Raw genomic sequence first — 11,811 nt, 5'->3', positions numbered from 1 at the left:
AAAAAAAAAAAAAAAAAAGCATTTATAGAACATTTGTAGCATCTGAGTGATAAGATACTTGAATTGCTTCAGTGATCGAATGACACTATACATTTGGAAGTTACGTAAATTATGTTTAACCAATAGCTACATCAATTATACTGTGAGTGTATAATATGTACTACAAAGCTTTGAATTTTGTAATTTGCATGATTTAATGTTTAAAAGAAAATGTCGAACACTTCTTTGGGTCTTTCCCCAGCAAAGCTTCTCTGTTGGCAATTTTGTTATGCTGAACCCAAACCAGCAAAAACTTGCTAATCCCTTCCTGAAGGGCTCATCTGATTCCACCAATTAAGAATGATAACTACCTAAATATAATTTTAATAAGGTTTCTACTATTAGTATGATTCCTCAGACATAAGCCTAGGAAAGTTAATGAAGCCCATAAAATTTGACAGACGTGAAAAGAATTTCCTTCCATGAACTTTTGATCTAACTATCTCTTGCTTTTATATTATGCCAAGTCAAAAACTCTGTCACAAAGCCCTAGCCGAACATTCTTAGCAGCGCTCAATTTTGCAATTTATACTTCTGAGTAATGTTTATGTATTTACAAACTCAGATGTAATTAAGATCTCCCTCTGCTGCTAGAAAAACTGCACTCACAAATGCCTGTTTGCAACTTCTTGACTGTCTCCTAATAAGATGTACAGCAGAAGCTTCAAAAAGCTGACTATAAGCCATATTATGTGACATTAATAAAAAGTTTTCAGAGAGAATTAATAATCATGTCAACAAGATATGGGTTCAATAAAAATCACTAAAAAGATTAAAACAAAATTAAGTAGTATTGAGAAGATGCTGATCTTTTCGCTATATAGGTGACTACCACCAGGGAATTTCTCCTCTGCTGCTTCTAAATTTTAAAAAAGGAACAGAGAACACTAAATTTGGAAGTGAACTTAACTTGGCTCCATTCTCCTTTCTCTAAATATTTATATTCAATACAGCAACCCCATCTACTACAGATTTCTGCCCTGATGTCCAGTAACCCAGTTGTACTGACTACAGCAAACCCAGGCCTTTTTAAAAGAATTTATCTGCTTCGCTGGATGCAACAGAAGCAGTAAACATTACTTGAGCCATTAATTAAAAAAAAAAAAGCGCATTAGGGTAAACCAATGGAAAGGTTTTAATGTGGTGCAAGGAAAACAGCTACTCTGGTTAAGAAAGCCTTGGTGTTAAAAGTTTGTGTGACCATATAAAAATCAACATCAACAAACAAGCCAACCCTGAACAGCCCTACCACTGGCATTTACATATGATCTTTTTCAAGCCTCACTGCCAGTCCTACAGGCACACATTTCATTTTTTGGTTTCTTTTGGGTTTGGTGGGTTGGTTGGTTGTTTTTCTTCATCACTAGGAGTGGAACTGGAGAGAGAAAAGCAACTTACAGAAGTCTGGACTTCAGAGTTAAAAGGTACGTTACAATGACATAACGGGTGTGTGTGGACGTATATGTGCATATTTTTAAAGTGTACTGTTAAATCCAGACCCCCATCAACAAGCTTTCGTCTCAAACCAACAGCAGTAGGAATTATGAACATAATATAAAACTGATGAGTTGTAACTGGCAAGTTACAAGCAACTTTACCTTGACTTGATCATTTTATAAATACAGTTCTGAGATCACCACAAATTCATTTTTGCTGGTGTAGACTGCACACTATGTTCTGGGCTGTCTTTGGACTTAATATTCAGTCACCTCTCATGAAATTAGACATCTCTATTTTTGTATGATTTTATAGACCTGTCTAAACTGTGGCTCTGTTCATTTCTGAAGGTAGTTCTTGGCCACAGATCATCTGAACTTGGACCAACAGGAGCAAAAGCATAAGGCCATTTTTTTTAACTGAGTTGATGCTGATTCGCCAACCAGGTATTTTTACATTTTTACCTAACAGCAGCTCTCATCTGTGTACTCCATATTCGTGTTAAAAAAGAATCATCAGGATTTGTTCCAAAGTGACAAACTTATAGGAATAACGTAGGCATATCTTTAAGACTTTTTTGTGAACAGTTATTAAATGACCTTATGCCCAATGAGGGAAATATAATTTTGATGCCGAGAATATTAATGAAAACATTGAACTTGGTTTAATAGCTTTTATCCTCACTCCTTCCTGCACCCCAGCAAGTTAACATTAAGTTAAAAACAAGGGGCCGAGCATAAGAACTGTTTGGACTTTTGCCAAAACTGCAGTTCTGCTTTCAGTTTAGTACTGAAAACTTGTTATTAAGGAATGTAAATTGTTTCCTCTCTACAAGCTTCTTTCCTGCTTTTTAAAAAACTGAGTTTTCTGAGAAGCTGATGTTTCAGCAGAAAAGATGAGTATTTGTGGTTTCAATTAAAAAAATAAAAATTAATCAGACTGTGGATAGCTAACATCTTTAAACCTATGCTAGGGTCTTCTAAAACACTAGAAAAAATTCAAATGGTTTGACACAGAAAAACAAATATGCTGTGTCAGGTCAGTACTGAATGATTAAATCCCAAGACATGTTTATTTTGTTAAAGTTTAGGTAATCAGAAATTTCTTTCTGAGAACATTGGAAGTTCATTTAAAATATTTTACTTTAAGAAAGAAATTTCTGTATTTTTTAATATCCTGCAAACCCTGAATATTATACAAGCTTAAAGGCAAAAATAACATTTTACTTACAGCAAACTCCTCAGGAGTTACTTTCAACACATCAAATACAACTGCATCGTAGCTTTTATTGGCATAATCTGAACTTCGCCCTTCCAGAGAATCTGAGCTGCTACTACCCTACAAAGAAAAAATTAGTAGGCTTATCTGCAGAATGATGAATTTCATGTAAAATTCAGAAAACAAACGTGTAAAAATATTAAGAAATGTCAAGAAAATGTATGAACTTCAAAAAGCTTGAGACACTGAATTATAAAATTTAGGTCAGCACAGTTCACAATTGTTTCCAACTAACTTTCTTCTGCAAATGACATACAATTTTAGCTCTACAAAATTTCCAGCTTCGGAAAGCCATTTTTAAAATTACAGACTAGATAAAAGAGCTGTCACACAAAAGGAAATGTGTTGGGATTTTGAAGATTCATACTCAATGGAAATTTTTACATCAAATATGCAAGGTAAAGAGTGGGTAGATCCAAATCATGCTGCTCTATCCATAACATTATAAAAAAAGAAAAACTGACACATACTGAAATTTAACCAATGTAGTTCCAGCATACTGTAGAATAGTATTGTGTCTTGTCTTAAAAATTGGTGCCTTGCCTTCCTTTTGAAGTTTCTGTCCTTGGGCTCAGATGCATGCACTTGTGGCTCATTTTCCTTTCTTCAGGAATAATGTGATGTAATAATAATAGCATTACTTTTCTATTTATGTTAAAACTACATATTAAATAAAAATATATGCATGTTAAAACTTAAGCCCTTACCTTACTGAATTATTTGTTTGCTAGAAGACGACTGTTATCAAAACAAGATGTTTTGGCATCTTAAACTGTGACATGTAACTCACTTAAAACTGACTTGGTTGCAAAGAACTAGAAGGCGGTAAATGAGACGCTGGTGGGTTTTTTTTCCCTTACAAAGTATCTGGGAAAATACTGATAGGAAGCCTGACATTTGTACTGGGCAAACCCAAGAAGAGAACAAAGGGGAATTAGTAGAAACACAGATAGCTATGCTGTATTGGGAAATCGACAAGTTATTATTTAGAAAGAGACGCGCTGCCTCGGTATCTACAGAGACGTGGGTAAAGGAACATGATTAACACAATCTTGTTGGACTTCCAAAAGATTTTTGACGTAGTCTCTCACTCTAAATACCTTAAGGAAACTATGCAGCCCTAGCACAGAGACTATCCTTGCAATGACAAATAATTACAAGACAGTAGTTACAAGCACTGAGAATACATGAATCAACAGAGAATTATGCATGGATAAGTGACAATTATTATACATTCAACAACCCTATTCAACAGTGAACAATGAGGTGACAATTTGTTGACGACTATGGATCTTCATTTTATTTATTCAATGTGGTAAAACAAAACCCAAAACCTGGCAATGAAAAACTGAAAAGGGACTTCACAAGATTTGGTAATTCTGGAAAAGGAGAGGAGAAAATACATAATACTATGAATATGCTCCTTTATAAATCCATGGTGCATCCAAACTTGGAACACACGTGCAGTATTAGTCTCCATCTTAAACAGGCTATCAAAGGACTGGAAAAGTTTCAGAACAAGGCAACAAGGATGATCCCAGGTATGGAATGGCTTCTTTACAAAGACAGACTGGCCATGCTAGAAATCTTCAACCTGGAAAAGGGGCAGTGGGTTGCGGGGAGGAAGTACAGTAACCAACAAAGTAAGAGAGAGGAAAGACAGGAATGGTCTCTCTTTGCTTCATCTACAACTAGGTTATCAGTTAAAATTAGAGATGGATTTTAAATTAATAAGAGGATACAGGTCTTCACACAGCATACAGTGAAGCTGAAAAACAGCTTGTTATGGGATTCTGTATGAACTAAAAGATTACACAGATTCAAAGAGGGGACTAGGTAAATTTATGGAAGACAAATACACTGAGTGATAGGAAACAGGACCTTCCCATCAGGAAGTCCTTGGGTTGCAAACAGCTGTAGCCAGGATGTTTCTTGTGTTAGCACTGCTCTTGTGCCATTCTTCAGGCATTTGCTGTTGGCCACTATGAGAGGCAGAATAATGCATTAGAAGAATCTTTGGTTTGACAACCCTGGAGACTTCTTATGCTCTGATCTATGACAGATATTTCTGTTCTGAGAAAATGGTGTGTGAAAGTATTTTTTTTAATTATTTTGAAGAGGAATTTCAAAAGTGTGTGTTTACATGCCCAATTCAAAATGTCCCCATCTTAAGAGAGTGAAAAACTACTTTTGTTAGTCTGAGGGCATTTATATTACATCTGAGAAAATGATCTTCTGCAGGTCACAGCTGTATTAGGTATTTTTGTTTTAGTATATGATTTTTAAAGATCAGCTCACAGCTGATTTGTTTCAGCTGCTTTGATAGGATCAAGTTGGGCATGCAAAAGGCACCACTACGATGGAAAAACTTGATTCACACAGCTCTTCAGCTGTCTTAAGAGATGAAAAAGTAGAATTTTTCAACCAGGGAAGAATTTCATCAAAATGTTACCCTTTTAAAAAAGCAAAAAGTATCTCCAATCATACATTTACAATGTTTGCTTTACTGGGCAAGCTTTACTATAGCTGATCTATAATATCTCACTATAATATTACATGAAAGTAAAAAACCAGAAAAACTGAGTAGAGTGACTAATTCCCAAGCAGTCCTCAGCTGGCTGTACTGGATCTCCAAACACAGGCAGTTAGCTGTGTGCAGCAGCTCAACACAGAACTAGGTAGTTTTTGGAAACATCACAACAGAGCTTCCTGGTCTCCAAAGGCTACAAGGGGTTAAAATGAACAAAATCTCACAGAGCACTTGCTTACTCGTAGACTAGTAAATTGAAAAAAAATTCAACTGGAATATTTGACTGCCTCCATTTAGATGGTACATTACATTGCTCTTAACTCAAACAGCTTCTGCGAGTTACAGAGCTGCAGATCAAAAATGCTATTTAAACTAATCTAAATGAGTAACTATCATCATCAACAATAAAAAAATAGGTTGTGAACACCCAGAACCATGGAGTGTTCTAAAATTATTCTGTTGTTAAATACTGCACTGTTCATAAGAAAAAGGACTGACATGACTGGTAGTGGAAAGGGCTCCTGTGAAGTTGAAACAAGCCAAAATTTCCATTTTGATACAGGAGCTAACAAAAACCAAGGCACTGTACCTCTGGAGTGGTGGAGGTGACCATCACATTGGCCATGAGGTCATTCCTTTTGTACATGCTCTCCCCAAGATGCAAGAAGTTTCAGCTCATCAAGCACCAGTAAGACAACATGATGAAAACAGAATTCCTGCAAAGCAAATGTTTTTGTGCAAATAAATAAATAAAATATAAAACCCCCAACAATAAAAGAGATTTCGCTGCACTTTCTCAGAGAAGAGAATTTCAGAAACAAGATGTTCTTAGGAGCTAGATTCTCTTTTCTCTTTCAGGTACCAACTGTGAAGGAGTGTAATTGAATATTGCTAAACCCATGACAAGTCCTTATCCCCCCTTCCAGTCAACTCAAAAAATGCAGGGCCAGGGGGAAGTGTATTATTTCTCACTTATGTTGAATTAGGTTTTATATGAAGTTCATGCAAGGTAGTATTCATCCATAAACTGTCAGTTACCATAACATATTTTAAAATAAGAAATCCAAGCTATTGCCTGACTAAAAAAAATGATGCTTCCTCACTCTGCCCTGCTCATCACTTGAATTCATCTGGTAACTGGTGATTTAAGCCCTACTGTACCTTTCTAATGCATAAATCCTATTTGCATCTGCTTAAGTCTCAGCTAGTATCTGTACAGACAGGTGCACCTGAAAGTGTTTTGTCAGGCCCCAAAGAACAGAAGTTTTCCAGAGAAGAGAAGCAGCCAACATCATCCTTCTTAGCTGGAAGGATGAATCTCAAAGATCTCAGCTAATCCAGCAACAGTACTGTCTGAAGTGAGACTTTTTCCAAACTGCATTAAGCAGATGTATGCAGTTCCAAATTGGCTTTGGATTCCACATACGTAATACACCTTAAGCTTCCTTCAGAAAACAAAAGACTGGACTGCAAAAAAAAAAAAAAAAAAAAAAAAAAAAAGAGTATGTGGTACCACAAAGAAGCTGCTTCTGCCCACTTGGGTCAAATAATCCATCCCAGAATACAAACTGCTTAATGAAAACTGAGAAAAAAAAAACAACACCAACCCCCTCCATTGCAGTTCTGAATTAACAAAGCTATTGATCACAACTTGTACCTATAAGAACCATCAATCTTGAAATAAAGCACAAATAATTACAAGACAGCATATGCCTGAGTATTAAACAAAGATAATTATTAAGTATTCGTAAATATTTATCTCCCTGGTATCAGGAAATCAGATTTCGTCTTCTTGGACATATGATAATTATTATACACTAAAGGACATGCACCATATAGACATAGGTGGATATATAATTCCACTAGTCTAATTAAGTTGTTTCTCATTCAGAAAAAAATAACATTTGTATAGAAATAGGCACAACTAAAATGAGAACAACTGACAAGATTATAGACTTAATTCAGATAGCAAGGGTGCTCATAAACGAATCACACACATTTTTAAGTAAAATCACTTACCCAATGACAACAGATACTTCCAGGCACAAAAACATTCCTTTCGGTCAAAATTTTATGTAAGGGGAAGTGAAAGGAATCCTAAGCAACTTTATTTTCAAATCTACACAGCAAAGAAAAATCTGACCATACAACTGGCTAATTCAGAAAATTGCCCCGAAGGCTTTTTCAGGTCACTGAAAAACTGTCACCAATGGCTATGTCTGATCCCTCCCTTACACTGGACCTCTGATTATTGCTGCAAAACTTAGCTATTAATTCTTTGTTCCTACAGAAGATACTGTTTGGAGACAAGCTTTCTCTGTATTTATCTGAAATGAAGTAAAAGACAGAACCAAAATTCAAACTCTACTCTCAGCAAAAACATGTTTCACATAGATACTGTATTGAGCCCATTTTGGGCATCCGTTCTAACTACCAGCTTAACAGGTTAAAGCTGCCCTTTCATTAACGGTACAACAACAATTAACTCAATGACACAGCACCTGCCAAAGTCCTTCAGTTAAACGTTCAACACCTTATGCTCTTATCTTAACCCCTGAAAATTTTGTCAGCTAATACATCATAATGATGTATATGAAGTTTATGTTCCTTAAATCATGAATCAGAGTCCACATCATCTCAAATCTAAGACTGCTCTTACGTTGTAAATGATCTTCTGGGCATACATGAACAGACCCTTAGGGCTACAACGAAATGGCTGATGAAGTGACAAAGGGACAGTGGCGGGCATTTGCAAGCCTTACTGAAGTCACAGTGTTAGACGTGACCCATTGCTGGCCTTCCTCACAGGGAAGGCCGTAGTGCAGGGTCTGCCGCTCACTTTGTCAGGATGGCGACGCTTTGCGAGATGCAGATCTGAGAGTCCAAAGGCAACCTTAAGGGAAAGCTTGCCGAGACGGGCACAGAAAAGCTAACACGGTTCAGACCTGCAGGACTGCGCCGAAGAGACTGCTGCATCCAAACACCTGTCTCATCAAAAGAAAGAAGAACTTTTCCTCCCAAATTAAATAATCAGCATTATGCCCATGGGTTGAAAATGAAACTACCTGACTATGTCTAATTATTAAACTTAAGTCGGCTGCTAGGGACAGGTTAAAATACAGACACCACATTGCCCTGTTTCACTGTGCAAAGCAAACCAACAGCGTGGTTGTTCCACTGCTCCCCACGGCGATGGCCGCCAGAGCCCCCGCACGTGCTCCAACACGCCGCTGGGGACACCACCACCCCAGCTCCCCCCCAGTCACGCGAACAGGAACGTGGTGGAAAAGTAAGCAGCTGAGAACAAAAATAACCTCTTATTTTACTGCCTTGAGAAAGATGAGGCCTTCACCCCACCTGTCATCCCTACAAGGCCTTACACCTCCTCATGGGCATGCACCGAACAAACCAGTAACTGTTTCAAACAACGCCAGAATCTCCTCGGTTAAATGAGTCAAGAAGCAATTTCCTTTATCTTGTGTCCTGATAAAATTAACTGATATTTTGAGCACTAACAGACTGCAAAGTATTTCTAGGTCTGGAGTTGCTCCTGTTAATAGTCCTTAGAGATACTGAAGTGGAAAGCAATTTTCATGATGTAATTTCTTTAAAACGTGGCATTTGCATCAAGGCCACAAAAATATTCTCGTCTCCTCCTTCTCTGCCTTTCTGACTAGGCCTTCCAGCATGCGGGGGCTCAAAAATGCTCTTAAAGGGGAAAGAAAAATCCCATATGTGATCTTGTATCCTGTCCAAGCTCAGTTTTACTCCAAGTTTTAACGTTCACTAAACCAAAAAGAGACAAAAGTGCTTTATTATCTGAAACCAAAAGCACTAACATACTTTCACCTTTCAACATTCAGTACATAGAAAAAGCTTGCAAGGTTAGATACTTTAATTCTAAAAAGGACCAAAATAGATTTTTTGCCCCAAACGTTTCAAATATAACACAAGCGTTAAAAATACACTGTTTTTTCCTATGTGCATAGCTTTCTAAAGATTCACATCTCCTATGAAAAAATACTTCCCTCCACCCCCACTTTTTTTTGCTGCCTTGAGGAAAGTCATAGGGAGCAATTATCCTTTCAAGTCAAATCCAAGAAAGAGTTTTTAGTCTTACGAAATGACCTGGTGATCTGAAGTATTTCTACACCTGCTAACACAAGAGATATTATCCTGCAAATTAAGTAACACTGGAGCTACTACTAAGCCTACTGTAACAAAAGGTTGTCCGACTACGTACAGAAAGATATTAAAAATAATAGAAAAGCTGCTCCTCCATACTTGCAATATTTTACTCCAACAAGATTAAAAAGAAATTGTTGAAATTCTGAAAATTATCAAAGGTCCAATATGTTGGCAAGAAAAGGTAAAAAGTCACCAAAATGACATATAATTTCTTTTCATAGCTTTTGCTTCTTAAAAATTCTTTCAACTTGCTCAGGTTAATCATTAAAATGATGCATTATACAAACATTGCTACAAAAAAAAAAGGAAACAAAGAAAACACCTTATCTGTTTATACAGAAGGTTCACAGGTACATTGCAGCAGATCTCATTCATTGATTGCCAGAAGCAAAGTGGATAAATCAGGATGCAAACATACATACCACCAGAGGTTGACTGTTCTTCTTTGCCAACTTAACAAACCCATTTAGATATGTAGTTCTCTTTGAAGCAAAAGTGAAGACAGTGCAAGAACAACTAAACTGGAAAAAAAAAAACCACAACAAAAACCCAAAAGACCACCATCAAAGCTGAGCACAAAAGAAACTACTATAGCCATTATTTTACCAGCATTTGTTAAATTTTGTCATTGACGGCACAGAAGTGACATTCTCTGAAAGCAGAAACCCAAATTTTACATTTCTGTTAGCAATATGCATGTAATCCAGTTACAATGACCATAAATTCATTCCCATTACTAGTTATCCAACTTACAAGAAAGTCACTAAAAGACTCCTAAGCACAGATACCAGCTCTGGCCATGGAAGACCCTGTGCCCTAATTTCTGAAAGCTAGCAGAGCAATCTGGGGAAGTTACTAACTGTTCACACTGCTCTCGGAAAATATGAGAATAACCATGTTAGCAACCACTGGTGACCACTGTTCTTACTGATTTTTTTGTTGGAGGAAAAAAACATTGAGCTTGGTTGCAACCAAAAGTTACTAGTTGTTTGTTTGGGTTTTTTTAAATAAATTTAGAAAAGAGTATTTCAGTTGGAAGGGACCTACAATGACCATCTAGTCCGACTGCTTGACCACTTCAGGGCTGACCAAAAGTTAAAGCATGGTCCAAATGCCTCAAACACGGACAGGCGTGGGGCATCAACCACCTCTCCAGGAGGCCTGTTCCAGAGTTTGATCACCCTCTTGGTAAAGAAACGCTTCCTAATATCTAGTCTGAACCTCCCTTGGCTCAATTTTGCAACAATTCCCACATGCCCTGTCCCTAGATCCCAGGGAGAAGAGCTCAACACCTCCCTCTCTATGTCCCCTCCTCCGGAAGCTGCAGAGCAATGAGGCTGCCCCTCAGCATCCTTCTCCCCAAACTAGATATACTCAGAGTCCTCAGCTGCTCCTCACAGGACATGCCTTCCAGAATTTGGTATCAAACACCAGAATAGTTCGCTGTCATTAGCCATGACAAGGGAATAAAGAATACTGGAAGAACTTTGCTTTCTACCTCCAGCAAGATCAACAATATACTGTTCCACTTCATTGGCAATTGCCACAACCTAAGGACATATTTACAATAGATCATATAGAGCCCCATATTAAATTCTGAATTATTTTTCATCGTTGTGCTCATTTTCCTCTTTCTTCACTCCGAAACTATTTCTCCAGATGTTCACCATTAGAATGTTTCTTTCCTTGATGAACCATGAACAAAGTCATACTCAGATGCTGTGGGTGTAGAGTACAAATGAGAGTATGTTAGCACAGTTAACATACTGGAAGAGGAAAATGGGACTGTATTATGAAAACAGGATGAAACAATCATGTGGTTATAATTGTGCCCCTGTGCTTGCATTCAGCCAATGATGTGAAACTTGTATCACCATCTACATCACAACCAGCTTCAGCCCAGAGGCTCGTAAGGGGAGGGGGGGGAAGTCCCATCTTTCTGTGTTATTGCTAAATAAAGAGAAAAAGGCAACTAGCATCAAGGTATCTAAAACCATGTGTCGTTTGTTCTCCATATCTAAATATTTACATACCTCCCCTCCCTCCCCCGCTAAGTTTCCTTTGTTTAATACCATCATTTTAATATTAAAACCAGAAAAAAAGTAAATTTTCCAAATCCTTCTGAGTCTGAGGAATTTACAGCTGTTTTGTCATTGCAGTGACACAGCAAGCCAGTCTGGAAGGAATTCTAGAGGAGAATTTCTTCAAATCTTCCAAAGAAGCAGCTGCTGAATGCTACGTGGATACTTCTTAAGTTAATGCACAAACCTCAGAAGCACTGGGCAACACTGGTGTAAAACCATTTTACTCCTGACTGACAGCATCCCCTCCCAAAAGTT

The 11,811-nt window shown here is 37.5% G+C and overlaps 1 protein-coding gene across 3 annotated transcripts in view; it reads right to left on the bottom strand.

The window, feature by feature from the left end:
- The window catches only part of RALGPS1 (Ral GEF with PH domain and SH3 binding motif 1), a 97,409-nt gene extending 91,479 nt beyond the window's left edge, over window positions 1–5,930 (bottom strand). For all 3 annotated transcript variants that reach the window (XM_009892296.1, XM_009892297.1, XM_009892298.1), the window contains exons 1-2: window positions 5,874–5,930; window positions 2,707–2,814 (exon numbers count right to left, since the gene is read on the bottom strand). In XM_009892296.1, coding sequence (XP_009890598.1) covers window positions 2,707–2,814; window positions 5,874–5,930 — 165 coding nt within the window. The remainder of the gene's footprint in view (window positions 1–2,706; window positions 2,815–5,873) is intronic.
- Between the last annotated feature and the right edge of the window lie 5,881 nt (window positions 5,931–11,811).

The sequence above is a fragment of the Charadrius vociferus genome, unplaced genomic scaffold (genome assembly GCF_000708025.1).
Source record: "Charadrius vociferus isolate BGI_N301 unplaced genomic scaffold, ASM70802v2 scaffold549, whole genome shotgun sequence".
Classification (NCBI taxonomy): Eukaryota; Metazoa; Chordata; class Aves; order Charadriiformes; family Charadriidae; genus Charadrius; species Charadrius vociferus.
The sequence above is the reverse complement of the archived record's forward strand: the minus strand, read 5'-3'. Positions and strand labels throughout refer to the sequence as shown.